Raw genomic sequence first — 25,172 nt, 5'->3', positions numbered from 1 at the left:
CTGATCAGGCAGGGCACACCTTGTGTTTCGTAGGCCAATTTGGCATCCACTATCCAATGGGCCATCCTCTGCTTGGTGACAACTGTCCCCTTCTGCTGTCCTCCGTAACAGACAAAGAGCTGTTTTGAGGTCCTAAAGCTCTAGGCTCTATCCATGTACTGTCGTAGTGTGTGTACAGGAAAGAGCAAAGCTAGGACTGGGGCTGCCTCCTCCAGAGGCCGAGCGTTACCTCGGTTAGGGAGTAGAACCCCTGGCAGTGGGTGGTTTCTGGAGATGCAAACAGGTCTACCTGAGCAACTTTGAACCGTCTCCAGAACAGCTGAACTGCCTGGGGGTAGAATCTTCACTCTCCTGGAAGTGCTGCTCCAGACATCAGCTCATCAGCTGCCGGTTGAACACTCCTGGGATATGGATGGCACAAAGAAACCGCCTTACCAGTTGATATACGCAACAGTCGCAGTGTTGTCCGTGCAGACCAGAACGTCCCTGCCCTGAAAACGCACTCTGAGATGGCTCAGGGCAAGGCATAATGACAATTAACTCAAGGCAGTTGATATACCAACACAATTTGGGAGCTGTCCAAACCCCTGACACTACATGCCCATTGTATGTGGCCCCCCAGCCAGTGGCCAAGGCATCTGTGAATACTACAGCATGCCTGGATACTTGTTTCAGGCTCACTAAAGATTCTGCGGCAGGCTTGTGTAATCTGAACCATTATTTATTTATTTATTTATTTATTTATTTATTATTATTTATTTGTGAAAGTCATGAAAGCACTATCGTTTAGTTTTTCTTTTACTATTTAAACAAATTGGAACGCAAGAATATGACGCTCAGTCTCCCATCATTGTCTCTGCGCTCAATTTATCCCAGCCGTCGCTCTGGTTTTGATTACTCTCGCCTGCTCGTCTTGTTTTCATGAAATGAACGGACGTCAGAGCAGCTAGCTTCCCTCTGCACGGCTCTGTCACTACAAGGTGAGACGCGCTTAATTTTCATTTGTCTGTCATTTTCCGACATTCATCCCATAGCGCAGAGTAGATACGATGCCCTCGAGCGGTGTCCGAGGTGCGGATCACGGCTGATGGTTTCACGGGCCTGATGCTAATGCGAGTCAGCTGTGTCTGTAATGACAGCATCACGTTTTAGCATTAACCACACAAGAAACATGTTACTGATAATGCTTTTAAATGAGCTGTACCTGAGGAAAACCTGCCATAATTCAGTCACAATGTCTGTCCTGTGGCGAAGCCTGAAAATGTAAACAAATGAATCACCAAACCGAAAGTGTGAGAGACGGGCTTCAGAATGACATAAACGTGACGTGACGCCGTGAGGAGCTTCGAAACATGTGTTAAAAGAGGTTTGTCATGGACATCTGGAGCTGTGAGAGCTGGAAGATTGTGATGAATCGTATTTATTATTAAGCTTTATTGACAGTGTTGCAAATATTAGAATCGGGGTGTGAAGTGCATGAGGTTTTGCTCACAGCCACTCCCCTTTATACGCTGGGAACATTCCGTGATCTCAAACATCTGTTGATATCAGGAAATCATTTGACCCTGCTCATTCTCTCAGCACAGATCACATGCAGCAGCAGCGCCATCACTTGCTCAAGTTGATGTCCTCCTCTTTCTCAAATGTGCTTCTGCTGTGTGCTGTATTCGTAGTAATGTTTACCTTTGCAGGCCCCACCCATACAGTCATGCTGAAGTGCATCAAAGTCTGACCTATTTCAGCATCCAGGTGTGAACACTTGTTTAGATAGACTCTGTCCTGTGGGAATGCCAGCAGCAATCAAGGCCTGCGCCATCAAGGGCCTGCAACCAGTTGCAACACACCTCTTCATAATTCAGTACATGTGTAAGACTTTCTTTCCTCTGGAGAAGAATGTAGTTTATCAAACCATTCTGGTGGCCATTTTATTTCATTGTATGGAAAAAAAAATGCAGATTCGGGCTAGAATCACCGATTTTTTTGTTGTTGACATTTCTAATTGTATACACAGCCATGTCAAAGTTTGCAGTGAATGTTTTTCATGAAGGCAGTCCACTCTGCTTATTGTTTTTCGAGAATGATGCACTCCTGTTTGTCATTGTGCACGTAACTTCACGCCAATGAATCATCAGAAATATTGGTCTTTACCAATATATTGAATTTATTGTTATTTATTGTTACGCTCTATGTTTTCAGTGTAGACTACAGGAGCACTGAGCAGCACAATACAATGTGTTTGCACTGGGTCTGATTACATGCACAATTTTTCTTTAATGTGAATAACTGATCTGATTTCAGATTGTTGGAATTCAGTTTATATATGAACCCTAAACGTTGCAATCCAAGAGTTTTTAAGTCCGACTGAGAAAACATTTGGATTCTAATGTTTACACGATTAATTTTTCTCTGTTGATCGGATTATTTCAGGTTACACTACCCCTTCCAAATTAATCAAAATCTCATTCTGATCCAGCTAAGTCGTATCGAAGGCGTTTTATTGATTTTCAGTCTGATTGAGGCCAATCAATCTGGTTAACATAAAATTGTGCATGCATGAAAGCATAGCTACTGTAGACTATTGCATTTTTGGCAGCTAGAATGAAAATGTTTTCAAATTGTGTAGTAATTCAACCAACATGTTTCTCTTCAAGGAGAGGAAACCTCCTGTCCAGCACTGCAACATCATGGACGCATGTGCACGGATCAGAGGGGTCCCGTTAAAGAGCTGTGCCACTATGAAGAAAGAGGTATGATGTTGTCTACCATTGTTCACTTTCTGTTTCACTCATTTAGAATTTATTTCTAACAGTTTCCAATAAGCCTTATGCCTTTCTGAGCAGACCATCCGTGAGGGCTCAAACCCGTGCCTGAAGAGCCTGTTGAAACACAAGAAGGAGCTGTGCAATGTGGTAGTGGAGCTGCATAATAAGGAACCACAGTGTCTGTCAGAAGTAAGGATTGCACTTTATTTAAATGCGTGCATGGAAAGGTATATTCTGGGTTCAATAATATTTAAGCTCAGTCTTGTCCCTCTTTATTCACTTGTTCCTCAGTTTCTTTAAAAGAGCAAAAATCTGGGCTACATTGAGGCACACTGGAAGTGAATAGAGCTGATCCATAAACATTTTAATAGTGTAGCCACAAGACATAAGCAATATGTGTGTTAGTGTCAAAGACGAGACGGTTAAAATAAATTTCCCAAAGTGATTTTATATACATAAGTCATATTAAATGCAAGTGTATTTTAATGTTTTAAATAATACAATACAAAGGTCAAAATATGTATGATGTGACCTGTGTTGGCAAAATGAGTTGCAATGTGCATGGGCTAATTGAAAAGTGAAAAATGTCAATTATTATTATTTTTTTTTTCTTTTACAAAAATTGGTTCATTAAGTCCTCGTCTAGCGATCCTAATGCTCCAAATAATAATTTTAACCTTTACCTTTATTGGTGCGTTTTCTGAGAGGAGTACTTTTTTTCCAATTGAAGCTCGCACATAAAGATGCTTCTGATTGCGTGCTATACTAATAAATAAACACACAGAATTACAATATTTAGGTATTTATGTGAACATAAGTAAACATTCATGGGACTGTTGGGGAAAAACATCTGATGTGTAACATTATATTAGATCCGTGCATTAGATAGGCCACTCATTAATGCTAATCTAACAATAAAAGAGTCATTCGCTGCTCTTAATTGAACTGCTTTTATAGTTTTAATAATCAGTTTATTTGTAATTAACAAAACTAACTTTTACATTTATTTGTTTTTCTTGAATGCTTTTGTTTAGATGTAAAATGAAAAAGGTAATGCATTATTTGCTTTTTTTCTTATATTTGTCTTCTGTAAATCATTGTAAAAATGTGTGATATTCCTTGTTTTTTTGCTCAGGACACAACAGGACACATTCTAATGTTCAGAAAAAAAAAAATGAAAACACATTTCTGTTTTTTAAATTCTCCAAAAATGGCCACTTTTATTTCCATTATTAGTGCCTCACCGTTTTTTGTGAAACGAGACTAGTGTAAAAAAAAAATGTATGTGCTTATCGAAATTAGTATGGACTGAGCTGGAACAATATGTATACAGATGTTTCAGTTTTATGTTTCGTGACCTTTTTTTGAGTCGAGTAATTCTGAAAGCCTCTATGACAACAGATATTGGTGATGAGAGAGCGGTTCGAGTCAACTGGGACAGTTCAGCAGTGTGACTGTTGCATCTCACAACATTATATACATGACAGCATCCCATGAGGCTTGGGTGAACTGTTACATTCTGAAAAAGAAATTACAGTTAAAGTGTGGCTTGTTTTCTTTTGTGTTAGGGTGGCATTTTTCCATGTGGCTTTGTAATTCTCATGAAGGAGGGGTGCATTGTTCCTGCTGCGTTGCAGTTTATTTGCACATACTGTGTCTGCATTGTTAAAGGGTTAGTTCACCCAAATATAAAAATTATGTGATTAATTACTCACCTTCAGAGCCGGACAGTAACGGAGTACATTTACTTGAGTACAGTACTTAAGTACAATTTTGAAGGATCTGTACTTTACTCGAGTATCATTTCTGGGGAGTACTCATGACTTTACTCAAGTACATTTAAGAGGCAAATATTGTACTCTTTACTCCGCTACATTTCTATCCATAACCGTAAGTACCCGTTACTTCTTCGGCCCCGTCCACATGGAGTTTACCCCAATCCGATCTTTTTTTTCCCTCGTCTCAAGGAATATCCGCGTCCAGATGAAACCACAAAACGACTTGGTATACATGCCAGACCAGCATGACGTTTAAGTTAAATGCACACAGGTTAGGTAATCAGTCAATAAAAAGCAGATCTGCTGTGTGCTGAAGGGACAGCTGTTTAGTGCCTCTAAAAGATATTTCATTAAACTGTTGCATCAAAGAACAGTTTTTTTATTTTATAAAATCTACATTGTAACTTTTAATATAAATGCTGTCATTCTTCTCTTTCATAGGTACATTACGTATGGCTACCTAGTCACGTTGAGGGGGAAGATTTTACTCTACAGGTACGTTTTAGTTATGCCACTTCTGTTTAAACATTGAATGAACGTGTGTGTGTCCATGTCAACCTTTATTTATATAAGTGTGTGTGTGTGTATATGTGTATAATATCACAACTCTCATATTGATTAGATTTCGATTCTCGATTCAATTTCTATACTCTATTCTCCATTCAACTCAATCAATATAGATTTAATACAAATACTATATTTATAAAAAAGAACAGTGAACATAAGTTTACAAGTGGTTAATTAATGAAAAGAAATTAAGCGCTACAAACCCGTATAGTGAACTCTTTTATTTTAGGTACACTTGGGTACATTAAAACAGAGCCCATCTCTAATTTTCAAATGCGTACAATTATGTTAAATATATAAAATTTTAAAAGTTATCATTTATATATGTATTATTCATCAAAAGAGAATCAAGAAGATTTTTTGATTTTTTTTTTTTAAAACTGTTTTTGGTCTCAATTATTTTTTTTTCAATGTTATGGAAGTCAACTTTTGTGTTCAACAGAAGAAAGAAATTCATACATGATGAATACATTCAGAATTGTAGTATTACTACAGCATTTCACCTCTGCATTACAGCTTTGTTCTTGTCAACAACACCATCGTCGTCGTCTTGCGAAATCTAAAATGCTTCCATACCTCTGACTTTTTATGTGAAGGTGGCATTAACGTCGACAAAGCACCCAGAACCGCCATTTTAAGCAGTGAACGAATGACTAGCTGCTTTTCCACTGTCGGGCCAGTGCAAGCCAGGGTTTAAAGCGGGCCGGGCGGGTCTAATAGCCTCGGGCCAGTAGCATCGAGGCCAAACTAGTGCTGCATTTCCACAGTCAGGGCATGAAGCTCTGCTGCGCGTCACTAAAACACACCCTTTACACGCCTCTATAGAACAACCCCATTACTTCAGCAACAAAGAGAAGTTATCAGAAAACTAAGAAATAAATCACTGGAACTAGAGCGATCACAAAATGAACATGATAACAGCAGCCTTTTGTGTGCGTGCTTTGTTAAATATTTAAATTCAAAAGCATCGATGTTTTACTATAAGTGATACATTGATCATAATGAATTAATTCATCAGGCTTGAAAATTTGTCACAGAAATAAATGTATTTCTATTTTATTTATGTATTTTTAACGCTGAAGAGTTATGAAAATAGCCTGCTTATTCAGTTGAGACTGTTTCTGTTTATTTGTAGTCCCATACATCACATTTAGAATGAATGATAATATCTCTTTTTATAAAAGCTCCCGAACAAAAACCATTATTATATTTTTATGAAATAGGCTACATGGAGCTAAACTCTCGAGACGAGACTTATGACAGATAAAATATATTACTAAATGTTTACACAATTGTGATCGAGAATAAGAAGCTGTCTGATTTCTTCAAATGGTCACAACATTAATACCTAGCGTGCATAGTCTTTTGCATTGCTTATATATATATTTCTGCCTTTTTATTGTAATTATAATCCACATCAGATTTCTGAAATGATCTTTAGTGCTGAGCTCTCCAGATGCGGAGAAACTCCGCCTTTGTTCATAACCCCTCCTCTAGCCCCAGCTGGCCCGCTTTGGCCCAAGGTTTTCGTCGGGCCAAAAAACCCTGGCCATTGGCCCTGAGGAAGCCCCAATGAGGCACGATCAAGCCCCGGAAGTGACAGTGGAAACGCGACTGGCCCTGGCACGCACTAGCTCGCCCGGTTTAAGCTCGACAGTGGAAACACGACAGGTTCGCCTCTCGCTCCTTGGTAACATCACACAGGGCAAATAAGAGGGTAACATCTAGTGGAGAAGACTAGTAATTATATTAACTTTAATCTTGCGTTCAATGTTTGCGGATATATATATATATTAGTGCTGTCAAATGATTAATCGCATCCAAAATAAGTTTTTGGTTTGTGTATATGTTGTATATTTATTATGTATATATAAATACACACATACAGTATATATTTTTTATATATATTAATTTCCATGTATATATTTATAGTCCTATAATGGATATTATATTATAAATATTTTAAATGTATAAACTCAAAATATTTTTCTTAAATAAATACATGCATGTGTGTGTATTTATATATACATAATATACACATTACACACACATGATTATGTAAACAAAAAGTAATATTATTACAGCAATAGTAATATTATTGGATTAATGGCTGCTGAAGTTTCAGAAATAAAAGTACATTTTAAAATGTACTCCAATAGAAAGCAGTTCTATTTTTATTGTTATTTTATTTCACAATATTACTGTTTTACTGGTTTTTTTTTTTTTTTTTTGTATTATGAAAGTCCGTTGCTCACTGTCTCTGAATACACATTCAGACAAATCATGGGTCACAGGAGGGGACGCTCCTGATCAAATTATTTAGGCTAATCATCAGCATTCAAAAACCACTGTCCTCTATTATTTTTAACAGAAAAGAATGCAACAAGCTTGTAATCCTGACTTCATAATTGGGAAATAGGAAGTTTCCAATATCACGTGAAGACAGTAAAGAAACACTTGCTCCGCACAGTGGAGTGCATTGTTTTGTTAACTTTGTGGTTTATTATTTTGAGTCGTATGGGAAGCGGTAACACACAGCCCTCTCACAAAATCTTTTGCTGCTCAGAAATATATATGCAATCATGCAAAACTTATCAGAAGATCTGCACTCTGGTGGGGTTAACACTCACTGATCTACATATTACTGAACCATGCTCTTGCCCACCTCTTCCAACTGAGCCAGGGACTGCTAAACGAATGATCACACTAGTCAAACGAACCAGGCTTTAGGGGTCAAACTGCTCCAGCCTAGTGTGAACACTCCCTGATTATTCTCTCGCATCCCACACACGAGTCTACCCACCCATCAAGAGTTTACACGCCCATCACAATACTTTTGACTGCATTATTAGTTTTGTGCATAACTATGCAATTAATTGTGATAAATCGCAGACAATCGTGCAATTAATCACGATTTTATATATATATATATATATATATATATATATATATATATATATACACACACACACACAATATCAGTAGTCAACATTTGAAGTGGATCAGAAAGGTTCAACAAAGTTGTTCTAAGACAAGAACACATTTTGGTGTTAGGACAACTTTGAAAGATTTTGATCCACTTCAAATGTTGACTGCTCTCTCTCTCTCGCTCTCTCTCTCTCTCTCTCTCTCTCTCTCTATATGTGTGTGTAAAGATATTATACAATTTTTTTAGAATTTGTTTGCACAAATAGGGGGCAGCATCCTTTGTTGGATCCTACAGTTCTGTATTCTTTGATGCCCACAGACTCTGACGTCCCTCTCCACTGAGATGATGGAGTTGCTTAGATCACTACATGTACATACCCTTAAGGATGAAGAGATTCTCCTTCTCAAAGACCCTAAAAGGCCATTTGAGAGAAAAGATAGTGTTTCTCAGGTATGAATATTATGCTTGAAAATTTTAAGTATGTTTATGTTTTGTGTGGACGTGTTTGCTGTTGTCATAATTTTTATATCAGGTGTCCTTCATTGTTTGGTCTGGGTTTCTAAATTTTTGGTATCGTTTTGTGTGAAATTGGGTCTAAACAGAACTAACCTTGTGGTAGGCAGCCATGGTATTAGGTTTAATGCTTCGAACATTAAATTAAACCACAAGCGTTTTTCAGACATAACAAGAGATTGTATGCTTTTCGTATTATGTCAGTGCAGGTTTTGACAGTTTGTAGGCTTTGTTTGTAATTATGGAGAATTATATTTGTCTTCCAGCTCAACATTAAGTTTATAATAACAGTATCTATGTAGAATGTATCATGACGTAAAGACTTGTTATTGTGTCATTTTAGCATTTGATTGATTCTTTTTTTTTTTTTTTTATGGATTTATTTTCTTTCTTTCACAGGCCTGTTCAAGAGTCTTGTGCATTTTGAGACATAACCCCAACCCTCAGATTAGTGTTTGCAGCCTGCTGGGGTTGTTGGCTCGATACACAGCTGGGATAAGGTATGCACTGGAGTTACAGGTTTTGAAGAGGGGCACCTCAGAAGCATGCCAAGCTGAGGATGATGACACCAATCAATCTGTCTCTTCTATTGAAGAGGACTTTGTTACTGCTTTTGAGCATCTTGAAGAGGAGGATACAGGTTATTACTCATGACGTTTTCATGATAAAATTAGGATAACTTCCTGATTCAATTGGGGTTTGACTGAAACCTTTTTAGATTTAGATTTATGTATTTAGCAAACGCTGTTATCCAAAGCGACTTACAGTGCATTTAGGCTATTATTTCTTTGTTTTATATATATTTGTTTTAACCATTTTTATTAATTAACACTACCATTCAAAATGTTGAGGTCAGTTAGATGTTTTTGAAAGAAGAATTTCAAATGTCCAACAAGGTTGCATTTATTTAATTTGAAATAAATGTTCTCTATTTTAATATTATTTAAAATGTAGTACATTTCTATGATCAAAGCTGAATTTTTATCATCATTACTCCAGTCTTCAATTTCAACTGATTCTTCAGAAATCATTCTAATGTGCTGATTTGCTGCTCAAAAGCATTTCTTATTTTGTTATAAATGTTGAAAACACTTGTGTTGCTTGTGAAACTGTGATGTATTTCTTTTTATAATTTCTTTGGTGAATAGAAAGTTGAACGAAACTGCATTTATTTGAAATAGAAATCTGCTGTAACATTTTATTAAGATATTTACTGTTTTGATCAATTTAATGTATCTTTGCTGAATGAACGATGAATTTCTTTCAACAATATCTTCCTGACCCTAATATTCTGAACAGTTGTTTAAATATTAATATTAGCTCTCCTGAATTAGAAGCATGGATAGCAAGTGACCAGCAACCATAAAATCTTTGAAAGTAAATGCCTGTGATCAGCTGCTAGTTCTGCATTTAATTAACTGTTAATAAGAATTGCCCTTATAGACTGTTCTCTGATCTTGCAGGTGCCCATAGTCAGAGGAATCAAAGGGATGTGGCATCCCAGACTGTTCCCTCTCATTCAAGAGATTTATCTGGATCTCGGATTATTATAAGTTCAATACAGAGGAAGTCGTTGCCCAAGGAAAAGGCTGCTTCAAAAGTGTCAGAAACCGTCCTGAAGTCAACACCATGGCCTGCAAGTTCAGAGAGCTCATATGCACTTAGCAGTCTTCCAAAGGGACGTGCTACTTCCACATCCCTCACAGAGTCCGATGAGTCAGACTGCTCAAGTCCCAGCCCTATTATATTCCTGGATGAAGTTGGATATCAGAAGAGTCTTAAGGCAAAACTTCACATCCCCAAGATCCCTGTTTTAAAGAATGGAGTAGAAGACTCTGACTCAGAAGTCAGTGAATTTTTCGACAGCTTTGATCAGTTTGATGAACTAGACAGGTCTTTTGATTCCAACATCAAGGTCCTTAAAGAACAGCCCCTCCCTGGTCAAACAGAGAAGCATGTTGGCAACTCTGGTTGTAAATTTGTATCAAGGGGGTGCTCGACCACAGCAATGAACCCTCACAAGTTTGATCATAGGACTCTTCCAGCCAATGTCAAGAAACCAACTCCACTTAAACCAGGATCACCTTACAGTATTCACTCTGATTCACCAGATTCCCCATGGCCTGTGAGGACTCCCTGTGAGGAAAGCGGGCCACTCTTCAGTCCAGTTTGTTCATCTGCATTTAGCCCACTGGGAGAAGGAGGCTCCTTAGAGTATTTTTGGAAGGCAGATGAAGATGGCTCAGAACTACGTAAACCACAGGACCTTTGCTCACTGTACAAAACATACTCTGATTTTGCCAACAACCTGTCAAAAGAAATCCTTGGATCAGTCTGTGGGTACTCCTCCCCTGTTGATTTTAACATTAATAAGAACTTGAGCTGTGTGTGTCATAAGGAGTTCAAAAACACTAATGGGCATCTAATGAAGCTTTCAGACATCCAGGAGACAGTCACCATCACCAAGTCCCAATCACAGTCTCTTAAGGATGGGATTCAGAAGTTTGCTACAGACTTGGTTGAAATGAGCCTTGGAAGTGCCTTTAAGGACTTGCAGAAAGGTGTGTCCTCCTGTACCACTACACTTTGCCATTTGGCTGCAAGGCTGACTTCTTCAGTATTTCAAATGGCCTTTCATGAGATAGGTATGCGCCATGCATATGTGTTAAAAGAGCGTGCCGTAAATGGTCTAGCCAGTTTCCTAGTAGGGGAAGCCATTTCTGGAGCCCTCACAGAGTTTCTCTTTGTGAAAAAGCAGATTTTCAACAATACCGTCACACGGTTTGCTGCGGATCTGGCTGAGGAATTAGTGTTTGAAGGTATTATGGAGGTTTGCCAGTTTTCACATCCCTCAACTCCACTCACACCAAGTGACTGGTCGTTTGAGCAAGAGGAAGAAGTGGTTTCCTCCTACGCCTCTGACCTGTCAGAGTCTGTTCTCCAAGAGGCTTTTATAGAGCTCTCACAATCTGATGTGACTTTCACTACACAGGCAGCTATCAGTGTGTCGTTAGACAACATTTGCTATGTGAGTGCTGAAGATAGTTCCCTCATCACAAAAACCTGCAGTGCCCAAACTAGTTATCTTGGATATCAGTCTGCCGTTGAGGCTGCAGATCAAGAGCAGGATGGTTGCACAGTGAAGAAAGCCTTGTATTGTGTGTCAGGTATGGCCAGTTGTGTTCCAGTTCCTATAGCTGGCAAGGTCTTAGCCCATGTCCACAACACAGATGAACCTTCTCCTTATAAATCCAGTATTGGTCACGTATGTCAGACCATTCCTAAAAGAACCATTTGTTGCCAAGGGGAAGTGGCATCCTCAACCTCGGATACCTCTGAAGAAACTCAGACTGAGTCATCACCAGGTCCTGCAAGAATCCAGGGTGTCAGTGATGAGGAAGTTATTGGCAATCCATCCGTTGAACATGATTCTGGCAAACCCTCGATTGGAAAGACTTTTCAGAACTTTTCTGGGAATATGGTGGACACTATAGTAGGTGAGGCGTTTGATCTTATGCATTCTTCAACAAAAGTGAAGAAGAAAGTGGAGGATTGTGCAGACTTTTTGAGCAAATCTATAGCAGCTCGCATATCTACTCCAAGCCATGGAAGTGGTAATTCACATGATGTATCGACTGAGAGAGGTCTCTCTCAGATTCCCTTTCACTTGATGTCAAAAGGCTCTTGTGACCCATCCTCCAGAAGTGTACGCCCAGTCTCCAGGCTCACAAAAGAGATCCGTTCTGCTGTTAGAATGGACACATTGGAAGTACCCACTTTTGAAGTTGCCTTATGTGGAGGTAGAAAAGTCGGTGCAGATGATTTTTCAAGCAGCAACTCTGGAACAAAATCATCTGAAATCCCTAGCACTCCACCCTCAAGTCCTCAGCAGCCATCAGACGGGTACAGTGAAAAACAGATCAGACAGTTTTCGAAGAAGCTCAAAGGAACGCTTGCAAAAGAATTTTCTCCTGCCACTCCTCCATCGACCCCTTATTACCCACCTGCCGGCGACACCAAAGAAGAAGGTTCTGTTTCAGACAAGGCCGATTTCATGCTGAAACTCATTAGGTCTCTCTCTGAAGAAGCTGTCAGCAATGAAGATCAGGAGGAGGACCAGGAAGATGGCCCTCACTCTAGAAACTGCGAGGCCGAATTGAGTCCCAATTTCAGGAACAAAATGATCGAGAGGAGTGCGCTCCATTATGCAGAGCGCTTAGCATGCCACATTGTTTCCATGGCCACTGAGATGGACACACTAAACTTCGGAGATGTGAAGAAACCAGTGGGTGACGAAAGCAAAGACAGTGTTGCCTTGCATAGTGCACAGTTCTCAGAGCAGACTTTAAACTCTTTGTGGACATATGCTGGAGAAGTGGCTGGAGAAGTCATCAATGACGTCAAGAAGATGATGAGTTCAAGCCACTGTCGTCACAAAATCATAAAAAGAGGATCTGTGAACTCTGCAGAAAAACGTCAGAGTGGAGACGGCCTTTTGGGAAATCTGACTTGTCAGTGGCCTGGTGATGTCCAAGTGAGTGGCACTTCAAGTTGGATGTCATCAGAGTATCCAAGTTGCGAGAGTGTCAGTGACGAATATGCAGGATACCTCATTAAGGTGCTCAAGAAAGAGGGAGGCAACCGAGAGCTTATATTGGATCAGTACGCCACTCGCTTGGCATATCGATCTATTAAATCTGGCCTGGCTCATGCAGCTCGAAAAATGAAGCAGAGATCTCCTTTGAGGCTTCACTCATCTAGGCGTTTACACAACGATCGTAATCCTGATGTTTCCCAAATTCCCATATCCAAGTCATCCCACGCTGCACTTACTGATGGAAAAGATGGATTCTCTTGTGAATCTCTGCCATGTTCTTGTCAAGACGGTCAAGACCTGAGCAGTAATGAATATGTAGAACTTGTGAACTTTGCAGAGTCGCTGGCCTACAACATCACATGTGACGTTACGAGAAAGCTGAGAATGAGCTCAGTTAGACTGCCAAAATCGCTTACTGATTCTTGCCTCTACAGGAAATCGACTATGGAGGACATGCCGGAAAATCTAATCAAAAATACATTTTCATGCTCTCTTTTACCTTGCACAGAAACTAACAGGCTCTACCGTAGTACAAGCAGCTTAAATGATGGCAAAAACAACAATGGTGTAATGCAAGTGATTGAACATTATGCCAGAAAAATTGTTGATGATACTTTGGAAATAACGCTGGGTCCAGCATGTGTTCAGGCAGCGGGGGACAGGAGGGCACTTGATCGCAATTCCTTCACAGAAAAGCTGGCTGAGGCATATGAAGCCTGTCGATACTGCCAAGGTCGTGATTGCCTGTTTTGCTGTAGAGACGGCCCTCATGGTTTTCAGGGAGTGAAAATAAGAAGGCAACAAGAATCAGATGCAGTGACTGGACTGGAAATCCCTAGAATACACATTGATTTGGAAAAAAGAGCAGCTTTTGCTGAAGAAATGGTGTCCAGTGGCATTGAGAAAGCCAAAAAGGAACTGAGCTGCACCAGTCTGAATGCAGACAGTGGGATCGGTCATGATGGCGCAAGCTTTGCAGAAAGTCTCACCACAGAAATAATGACATCCGCATTGTCCAACGCCTGCCCAACCGTCAGTCTTGGGTAAAGTGACACAGCTTTCACAGAGTCATACATACAGCCTATCACTTAAAATTGCTCATCAGTTACTCAAGACAAGTGGATTTCCTAGATTAAGAAACTTTTTTTTTTCTCTTTCTTTTTCCCCTGTTTCAGTACCTCCAGAAGAGAAGGCGTCAATGTGACGGAGTCAACGGTGAGTCAGCAGCTCAGTTTGAGTGTTGGTGATGACAGTCTCGGTAGTTGGTCCAATCTGAGTTTTGAGGAAGACCACCCAGATGAGAGCAGCAGCTTTCACCATCTAAGTGACAGGTGAACAAGTCCCACCACACTTACAAGCATTAAATAATTCATTTAAACTTGAAATGAAGCATTGCTGGTCGACTACCACACTCAAGTTCACTCTGCTTTCTTTTCTTGTGCACCTTTCACAAGCATGTAGCTCTAATCATTGTCAAAAGTACAATTTGATGAATTAACAGAGGAATGAATGGGTTTACAATGATTTTACTATTGCAACATGGGAGAAGACAGATTTGTGTTAGAAGAGCTCAAACCGAATGTGTAAAGTATATTGTCTGTGTCAGATCAGTAAGTTGTATAGTAGTGTTTTAGTGCATTTTTCATACCATTTGCAGGTGTGTTTGGTTTTCAGTGGTTTTGACATGTTTAGTTTGAGTTATCGGTTTAGGTTTTAGAGTAGGAGAACCTACTGTAAGACTAATTTTTGATGAAGAACATTTATTGTTCTTTTTCTTCTTTTATTCACAAACTGTTTAACAATTTTTGAAGCCAGGGTTGCTGATTTTTCTCACCGTTTTCCCAAATTTCTGAGGAACACCTAGGGCCTAGTCCTTCCTTGTTTTCATTCTCAGAATAATGTAACTGGCTTTGGCTTCAAATCATGACGGCTGACTCACACAGTCTTGTCTTTCAAAGGCAGACATTGTTTTGTAGTGTTTTGTCTCAATGGAAGCATTTTCTATCAACAGTTTAATATCTCCCAAGACACTAAAAGTCAGAATGTATGAGCAGATTTTGTTTTGAGCAACCCAAGATACCATGAATATATTCAAAAGTATTTATGAAAGGTGTGGTTGTCAGCTTGAGGCATTGCTTTTAAAGTAATGTATCACTGTGTACTCCATAAATCATCAGTGTCCAAATATAGATGATCGTTAACATTTTTATTTTCTTTCATATACTCAACTGCTGTATTTATAGGTAAATTTTTAAACAACCTGGTAAACTTTTTACATTTTTCAGTTTATTTGTATGATGTTGCCAGCAATACTAACATTAATCAGTGTTAGAAATATGTGTGATTAGACCATTATTTCTATCCTTTCTTAAGAGTGTTAATAAAGATGTTTTCATTGCATTTATGATCAATAGTTGACAGCTGTGAATCAATTTCAGTAAATTGTCTCTGATCAAGCTATTTGTTTGCTTTTAGTGAGAAACACAGTGGAAAACATGCCTTAAACATTTAACTACATTTTGCATGAAATATATTAAGGGCCCAATCCCAATTCTATTTTATATGCTTACTGACACACACACATATCGGAAATCGCGCAGCTCACACATCCAGGAGAAAATAAACTTGTCAACGCTGCCTCACGACTTTTATTAAATACAGTTTAAATACTGAATCGCTACATTATATTTTCCAGAGACTAGAGGGTACAATCGCTTTTTATAAGTAAACTCACTCTAAAAAGATAAACGCACAGATGTGAAAACACGCAACTTCCATTTCTCTTTCTCTCTCCCTCTCTTTTTGTCTCGAATAGGCAATATTTGAGAAAATGGTTTAGCTATTTCTAATTATTGGGGGGAGTTATAGCCCTGATCAGACGCATGCTGTGGCACTATCATGCAGTCTGTAATGATATGACGTTAGCAAATATTAGAGATTTTTTGCAAACATTTCTTTGAGTAGCATGACCGTTAATATGACCTCACAATTGAATGTAACATAAAACAAATTATTGCTAAAATAATAGTTAAAATCTTTATTTATGCCAAAAAAGCTTACATTTATGTGTCTTTTTGTTTGCTGTAGCAGCAATGTTTCCAAGATAATTCATACCCCTCCGTCTGAAGTGTGGTCCTGAAAAATCTTCGTTTGAAGGGCTATCTGGCCATTCCCCTTACCCCTTCTCCTCCAACCAAAAGAGAATCGAGACACCCCTACTTCTTCACGTGAATGTGCGAAACGGAAAGGGGTAGAATTGGGATTGGGCCTAAAACTATAATGGCTACAGCTGATGTTTGGTTGAAATTATGATTTTTCAGCATTTAAAAAAAAAATCACCCTTAAAAAAGTTCTGAATAAGTATATTATTAATCTCAAAATAAATTTAATTATTGTGTAAAAAAAAAAAACTTCTGTCAGGTTTTCTAGATGTGCTTTGAAAACGCGTTTGTCGTGTTTCATCTTTTTCTCTTCCCCAGCAGTAATGGAAACAGCAGTAGCTGGAGCAGTCTGGGTTTAGAAGGCGAGGTTTATGAAGAGCATTTGTCCTTCTCTCCATCAGACAGGTTGGTCTATGGAAAGAGGCACAGCATAGCCAGCGTGGGCTGCTCTAATTACCGCATGATGTCATGAAACATTTTATCAGCATGTGCTGAAAACGTAATTGATATCACCTATTAGAAACAAAACTTCCCCTTGTTTCTCCGTTCTAGGGATGGACTTAGTCAATTGGATCTTTGTGTGTGTTTTGGTAGAACTGTGGGTGTCGGAAGTGTTGGGGGCTTGGGTCATTGAATGAACAATCTGTCCTTATTGCATGCTTCCTGTTTGAGTGCAAAAGGACGTCCCAGCCTCTAAATCCCATACAAGTTCAGGTCAAAATGAATCATGAGCATTGGAGTTCATCGTGACTCACCCCATACAAAAGCAACAGAGATCTCTTTATAATACCTTATATCAGACACAGAAAAATATTGTCTGAAGAAGCGTTAAAATTGCATCTTTTGCGCTGACTGTGTCAATGTTTCCTTTTTTTTACAAACAGAAACAGATATAGAAACATGATTGTTTACTTCTTAACCATTTCATTTAAACCTGTGCTAGAAAATGGTCACACGAAGCTGGGCAACAAATATTAATGATATACTGCTGATCAATCTGCCAATATTAAATTAAGCAATATTTTGATTGGTGGAAACCATTGATGTTTTTTTTACCCATAATGCCCCACCCCAAATCAGTCATTCAGTTAAAGGCAAAGAAAACTATATATATATATATATAAAAGGTATGGCATCAATATCTGTCAGTATGGGCAAGTCTAGCCGAGTTCTAGCTGAAACAGTATTGGAGCTGGGAAGCTGGGAGCTCCTGTCACTCTCTTCTTCATGGTTTGTGCTGTCTTTCCCTTCTGTCTGTCAGTGAGACTCTCTTACATCTGCAATATCTTTCACCTTACAGCGACGGCACTGAAGAGAAGGAAGCTGAGGCCAAAGAGGATTCAGGCGGTAAATGAAAACTATATCTGTTCTTTTATATTTTTCTCCAGCGCTAGTGTTTATTCTGTGGTCTGTTGTTAGACCTCAACTTTTAGACTAATTTCAGCCCTTATTTTTTGTGCTGCCACTCATTTAAAGTGGTCTTACTTGGCCGTGCACCTTCAGCGCGCCCCTGTCAAAGCCGCAAGACTATTTATCCACGTTCCTAGTTGTCTAACTGTCAGACCGGCTCCATGTGGGCCAGCAGATGAGCTCAAGCAGACTTCTGGGGCTGGCCTAGTTAACAGAGAGAGCGTGGGAACTGGTTTGCTGAAGGTGATGGTTTTTGTGTGTATGTATGGGCTGAAGGTGTGTGTTCTGTCCGTGCAGGAGCGGTGCGAGTGGAGAGGGAACATGGGCTGGCAGAAAGAGCTCTGCTGGTGGTCAGTACAGACGTCCAGGGTCGAGCTGTGGACCCCCAGATGACGGCTGTGCTCCAGTGGATCGCTGCTTCTATCGCTGATCTGTCTTTAATGCAGCTGAGCCAGTTCTCAGCCCGGGAGCTGCAGCAGGTGAGAACACTTAGAATCAGTGTTGGGGAAAGTTACTTTTAAAAGTAATGCATTGCAATATTGTGTTACTCCCTAAAAAAGTAATGAATGGTGTTAGTTACTTTCTGGTCTGGCCTGTAGTCTAGAACTACAGTAACCTTCATGGTTACACAACACACAGTGCCTCTGCACTCACTCCCAATTTCTCTCAACACTCGGACAAGAGTGCTGTCATTCAGTAAATGCGAAAACAAAGTAACCGGCATTACTTGAAAAAGTTGCTCAGATATTTTCTTGTAAATGAAGAAGTAATGCATTACTCGTTACCTGAAAAAAGTAATCTAATTATGTAACTTGCATTACTTGTAATATGTTACCCCCACCACTTACATAGATATTAACTTATTAATTAAAAAGTTAAACAAATTAAAAGAGGTTTTAGTTTACATTTACCAAGGCCTAGGAAATACATGTTTTAATATTTATCATACATTTTCAATAAAAAAAAAAAAAAATTAAATACTGTGAATATTAATTTTATGAACAAAAATAAAATCATATAAAATAATACAAATATACCAATTAATATATATTATATATATATATATATATATATATATATATATATATATTATACATTAATATATATATGTATATATTATACATTAATATATATATATATGTGTGTATATATATATATATATATATATATATATATCACACACACACACACACACACTACCATTTAAATGTTTTTGGTCAATAAGAGTTTTTGTATAATTATTTTATTCAGCAAGGATGCATTAAGTTGATCAAAAGTGACAGTAAATAAATTTATAATGTTACAAAAAAACTATTACAAATATATTCTTTTGAACTTTTTGTGCATCAAAGAATCCTGAAAAACTATTTCCACAAAAAGACTTGATTATGAATGATGATAATAATAAGAAATGTTTCATATCAACATATCACAATGATTTCTGAAGGATCATGTGACACTGAAGACTGGAGTAATGATGAAATTACAGCTTTACATCACAGGAATAAATTACATTTTAAAGTATATTCAAATACAAAACAGTCGTTTTAAATTCTGTTTTACTATATTTTTTGTATGATTTTGTTTAAATACATTTGTTTAGCTTGTTGAGCAGAAGAGAAGTCTAACTTTTAAAAGTGTTTGTTTTAAATTTAAGAAAATATTTTGTAAAAAATAAATGTACAGTATTGTTCAAAATAATAGCAGTACAATGTGACTAACCAGAATAATCAAGGTTTTTCGTATATTTTTTTATTGCTACTTTGCAAACAAGTTACCAGTAGGTTCAGTAGATTCTCAGAAAACAAATGAGACCCAGCATTCATGATATGCACGCTCTTAAGGCTGTGCAATTGGGCAATTAGTTGAATTAGTTGAAAGGGGTGTGTTCAAAAAAATAGCAGTGTGGCATTAAATCACTGAGGTCATCAATTTTGTGAAGAAACAGGTGTGAATCAGGTGGCCCCTATTTAAGGATGAAGCCAACACTTGTTGAACATGCATTTGAAAGCTGAGGAAAATGGGTCGTTCAAGACATTGTTCAGAAGAAGAGCGTACTTTGATTAAAAAGTTGATTAGAGAGGGGAAAACCTATAAAGAGGTGCAAAAAATGATAGGCTGTTCAGCTAAAATGATCTCCAATGCCTTAAAATGGAGAGCAAAACCAGAGAGACGTGGAAGAAAACGGAAGACAACCATCAAAATGGATAGAAGAATAACCAGAATGGCAAAGGCTCAGCCAATGATCACCTCCAGGATGATCAAAGACAGTCTGGAGTTACCTGTAAGTACTGTGACAGTTAGAAGACGTCTGTGTGAAGCTAATCTATTTTCAAGAATCCCCCGCAAAGTCCCTCTGTTAAAAAAAAGGCATGTGCAGAAGAGGTTACAATTTGCCAAAGAACACATCAACTGGCCTAAAGAGAAATGGAGGAACATTTTGTGGACTGATGAGAGTAAAATTGTTCTTTTTGGGTCCAAGGGCCACAGGCAGTTTGTGAGACGACCCCCAAACTCTGAATTCAAGCCACAGTACACAGTGAAGACAGTGAAGCATGGAGGTGCAAGCATCATGATATGGGCATGTTTCTCCTACTATGGTGTTGGGCCTATTTATCGCATACCAGGGATCATGGATCAGTTTGCATATGTTAAAATACTTGAAGAGGTCATGTTGCCCTATGCTGAAGAGGACATGCCCTTGAAATGGTTGTTTCAACAAGACAATGACCCAAAACACACTAGTAAACGGGCAAAGTCTTGGTTCCAAACCAACAAAATTAATGTTATGGAGTGGCCAGCCCAATCTCCAGACCTTAATCCAATTGAGAACTTGTGGGGTGATATCAAAAATGCTGTTTCTGAAGCAAAACCAAGAAATGTGAATGAATTGTGGAATGTTGTTAAAGAATCATGGAGTGGAATAACAGCTGAGAGGTGCCACAAGTTGGTTGACTCCATGCCACACAGATGTCAAGCAGTTTTAAAAAACTGTGGTCATACAACTAAATATTAGTTTAGTGATTCACAGGATTGCTAAATCCCAGAAAAAAAAAATGTTTGTACAAAATAGTTTTGAGTTTGTACAGTCAAAGGTAGACACTGCTATTTTTTTGAACACACCCCTTTCAACTAATTGCCCAATTGCACAGCCTTAAGAGCGTGCATATCATGAATGCTGGGTCTTGTTTGTTTTCTGACAATCTACTGAACCTACTGGTAACTTGTTTGCCCCGTATCAATAAAAAATATACTAAAAACCTTGATTATTCTGGTTAGTCACATTGTACTGCTATTATTTTGAACAATACTGTATATGTGTGTGTATATATATATATATATATATATATATATATATATATATATATATATATATATATACATATATATATGTATATGTAAAATGCCACATGGGAACTTTTTTTGAGTGATGATGCAAATTTTTTACTTAAATTTTGCAATATGCTAAGTAATACGTAATAAATCCAGTGATCTATATATGACTGGATCGCTCATCAACTGCAGTGTTTACGTTTTTTTTTGGGCAGGATAAGTGATATATTTAAATCGTTTATGTGGTTGTGTCTGCTGCACACGGCCGACACAGGTAACTGATCCAACACAAAATATAGCCTATTTCTTTATGAACATAATAATTCAGCAATTATTAAACATGAACATATTAGTATCATAAATGGATTTGAATATATTATAATGAATAATACAATAGCCTCTGTTAATATTGCTCTGTAATGAAATGAAATGAAGCTTAACATACCATATTGGAAATAAAGCTTCATGTCTTTTAAATCTGTAATGTATATAGTCAGTTATTTCTCTGAAAGATGTGTATATTTTTACTGTCCTGATTGAACAACATCTATTTCAGACTCTCCAAGATCGCACATATATGTTTATTACAATTTCCATATAAAATTTTGAATGCTAAATTAATAATTAATTTAACCACCATTTAAATCATTACCTGCTTCAAAATGAATGCTGTAGTTAGCTACTGTATGGATAAAAACACTATAACTACATTTTCTAAACAATGAATAACTGTACAAGGTATGCAAAGCATAAATCTTTCATCAGATTTCAGAATGAGCATGTTGACATTTGTTATATATGTGTTGAGGTCGTGTACGTCTGACGTTGATCATGTTCGTGATGTTCGCTACTGTAATGAACGTAGCTTTTTAATAAGTGGGGAAATTCTCAACATGTAAAAAAATATCCGTTTACATGCCTAGGGTGTTTCCATTGCAGGATTGTACAGAGATACTTTAGATTTAAAAATGCTAACTTGTTAGGTGATGTTTTTTCATAAAAATCACAGAATTTCCTATTAATTCAATAGAACGTTTATGCACGCTAGGGATTACCAGTATGGCGGCTCGGTGGCTTCACTTTAATGACGTCATGAGCAATCCAGTTCTATATTACAGATCAGTGAATAAATTCTGTTTTAAAAACAAGATACCTTAAAATACCCTGCCATCCGGGATGTTTGAGATCCAAAACTGTATCTTAATTTTGTGTGTTTTTCTCTGGCTCCAGCTGCCGGCCGTAGCGCAGAGGCTGAGGGAGAGAGAGTTCAGGGTCGGCGACCTCCTCCAGGCTCTTCTGAGATATCTCGAAGAACGTCGCTCTGAGGAAGAGCTCGGGGACACAAGGAACGGCCAAAAGAGCCTCTTCCAGTGGCTTCTGGAAAAAGTCTAAATCACATCACTCATTAAACGATGAAGTTTCCTGTCACTTTACAGTGATCTGCAATGTGTCTCCCGAACTTAGAGGCATAGCTGGTGGAATGTGTTTGTGTTGTGTATTGCTTGTGCACCCGTGGCCACCCAGGGGGCGCCATAGAAACAACTGAAGTAATCTAAGAGCCGTTCGTTCAAGTGTGTGTATTGCATGTCGTGACCGAGAGTATCTTTTGCTTGTTTTGACCTCTCTTTCACGTCTTTGTTTTCTTTAAGATTAGACTGCATATCACGCCTTCACTGATGCCTGCCCGTGTTTTGCATTCACACCCTGCCCCAACACGAAAGACTGATGGGTTTTATGAGTTGGTGTCTTGTTAGGGAATCCTCATGGCTGCAGGAAAGCTTATGTCATTTCCATAACTCCCCTTTGCGGTGATGTTTGCACTTGTCGAAGGGACCCGCCATGCGATCCAGCAGCGCTCCAGGTCAACATGAAGTATTGCATGACTCAGAACACATAAGAGTAATTATAACAAACAACCGTTTCAGCACATTTTTGGCAGCAACACTTGGTTACCAGTCGTGACGGTTTAAAAATACCATTTCACTGGTAATTAGTTACTGTTGAAAGAATCCATCAACAAATAGTCAGTAGTTTTGCATTCCCCTCATATGACTCATGCATTTTTCAGTTATGATCAGCTATTCATAATGGTTTAAAGTCAATTGGTATACCTGCAAATATGCTTTTCTAGGTTTTGATATTTAACTGTATTGTTTACACCCCTAGCTGCAATCAGGTTCCACACGATCCAACGCCCATAATGAATCAAACGTGTTTTAGTTCACTACAAAGTGACGTTTTTGGTTACCAACTTACTGGAAAAACACTGCATACTATTAAACTTCGCTTAAAAAGCTGCTAAACATTTGCCTGATTAGGAAACCAAGTAGTAAGCATTACTAGTGAACATCACCTACAGGGGACTTCTCTCTGTATTATCAAATTTCCTTGTGGCGTTGTACACTCATTGGAGGTTACTGTGACTCACTGGTAGTACATTTGAACTATTGACCATCTCTACAGTCCGTTCCACGTGGACCTCTTACTGACTGCTTGCCCTTTGGTGTGCACTATGCCGAATATTGCACTTTACTGAAGAATGGTCAGACAGGCTGTTCCCTACATCTTTGTGTAGACCACAGAAAACACTCCTATTATAGCGAAGCATAAACGATAGATTGCCGACAGCTAGTAGGTGTTTGGCACATCTAACTAAACAAGCCCTAAGGGACCGGTGTTCTGTATCAAAAGTATTTTCTCACTTTGTTACTCGCTCTCACGATGGTCTAAATCTGTATGCTGCTTTGATTTTAGAACTCCTGTCAAGCTAAAAAAAAAACACAATAAAAGTAGTCAGTTCAACTAAGTCTTCTTGCAATAGTTTTCTGTAGCCAAATCTTAATTACCAAGCTCACATTTACGTCAAAGATTCAAAAAATTGTGCATTGTGAATGTATGAAACAAACTTTAGTAGAGTGGATGATAAACGTGAAATGAAAGTAAAGATAGGCTAAAGATAAGTTCAGAAAAGTGTGTGTGTGTGTGTGTGTGTTTTGTTAATATGAACTAATATTGTATAGTGAATAAATACATAGATTCTTAAAAAATTCCACTTTGAAAAAAACAACAACAACTGCATAAATGTTTGGAACAGCAACGAGAGCGAGTAAATAATGCCAGACGATTGGGTGACCGGTGTTATTTTTAGGATCCTTCTTAGATTGTCTTGCTCCGATCCTGTTACAGTGTGATTGATGATAAGAGAAACATTATGGAGGCAGTCAGATTTGTATCTTGTGGTTTCTTTCCTGTAACACGCATGACACGCTCTCAGCCCATGCTTCATGTACTTCTCTTTACGTGTGCATGGATGTACTCTTCAGTGCTAATTTATTATTTTGTGCATGGTTTAAATCTGGCCGACACTATATATTCTCACGTTACCTGCTACTATGGAATAAATGCATTTCTGTGTTCACGCTGTTGCATAACATCAACGCTGCCAAATGTGTTTGGATCTGCACTTGCACAGTATTTGTTTACATTCTTTGAAATGTTTAAAAACCTGCCATACACTGTGTTGGACATGTTCATATGATAGCAAAATCATAATGTGGGAGAAGCGGAGAAAGCCAAGTCACGTTTGTGAACATTGACGCTTGAGTAGATTTGAGAAGGAGTTGGCACAAGCACGCCGTGACCATCAGCGCTGCCTCATTTTCAGTGGGATTGTACATTCATCTGTGCTCTTGCAGTTATCGTAAACATGAATGCTGTAGATGTTCTGCGCTTGTGATCTTATTCTCCTTATTTTTTGTGTACATTCCTATCTTTCACAAATTATCTAGTGCTATTTTGGTTTAAAAGTAAGACTACATGTATAATGCAAGATGCACGCCATACTAAACAGATGAATATTTTGTTACTTGTGCAGTGTTTCTCCATTCTGTCTCATAGAGTAGTGGGCAATTGATACACACAGACTTCTCTGTTTTCTTCATGCCCATTTGTATAATATTGCCAAATAATATATTTAATAATTTATGTAAAAGTATAAGTTGCAATGGTGAAAACACTACTTGTCCCCCCAGTGAAGTTGCTGAGTAGTTTACACATTAAAGCTTAATGCACTACACCTGTACACTGTAAAAAGTTGTGGGTAATAAAGCTTTTTCATTTGAA

At 38.2% G+C, this 25,172-nt stretch overlaps 1 protein-coding gene across 3 annotated transcripts; it reads left to right on the top strand.

Moving 5' to 3' along the window:
• Positions 1–843: 843 nt before the first annotated feature.
• LOC128019520 (A-kinase anchor protein 11) lies at positions 844–25,172 on the top strand. Of its 3 annotated transcripts, none has more exons than XM_052605527.1 (12): positions 862–980; positions 2,652–2,747; positions 2,841–2,951; positions 4,982–5,035; positions 8,355–8,486; positions 8,949–9,189; positions 10,013–14,189; positions 14,322–14,477; positions 16,629–16,712; positions 17,608–17,654; positions 18,015–18,196; positions 22,281–25,172. In XM_052605527.1, the coding sequence occupies exons 2-12, from the start codon at positions 2,685–2,687 to the stop codon at positions 22,440–22,442; spliced, it is 5,409 nt and encodes a 1,802-aa protein (XP_052461487.1). In that variant the 5' UTR covers positions 862–980; positions 2,652–2,684; the 3' UTR covers positions 22,443–25,172. The 3 variants fall into 3 exon arrangements, with proteins under 3 accessions (XP_052461489.1, XP_052461487.1, XP_052461488.1); XM_052605528.1 differs by lacking the exon at positions 862–980 and adding an exon at positions 1,542–1,866; XM_052605529.1 differs by lacking the exon at positions 16,629–16,712 and having other exon boundaries at positions 844–980.

Source organism: Carassius gibelio, chromosome A9 (genome assembly GCF_023724105.1).
Source record: "Carassius gibelio isolate Cgi1373 ecotype wild population from Czech Republic chromosome A9, carGib1.2-hapl.c, whole genome shotgun sequence".
NCBI lineage: Eukaryota > Metazoa > Chordata > Actinopteri > Cypriniformes > Cyprinidae > Carassius > Carassius gibelio.
Note: the sequence above shows the minus strand (reverse complement) of the source record. Positions and strands in the feature narration are given on the sequence as shown.

What these genes read in the sequence shown, in the direction of transcription:
- LOC128019520 (XM_052605527.1), top strand. Translation starts at nt 2,685, where the DNA reads ATGGACGCATGTGCACGGATCAGAGGGGTCCCGTTAAAGAGCTGTGCC. An exon ending in TGCCCAACCGTCAGTCTTGG is followed by an intron (nt 14,190 to 14,321) that starts GTAAAGTGACAC and finishes CCCCTGTTTCAG; the next exon opens with TACCTCCAGAAGAGAAGGCG. An exon ending in GGCCAAAGAGGATTCAGGCG is followed by an intron (nt 17,655 to 18,014) that starts GTAAATGAAAAC and finishes CTGTCCGTGCAG; the next exon opens with GAGCGGTGCGAGTGGAGAGG.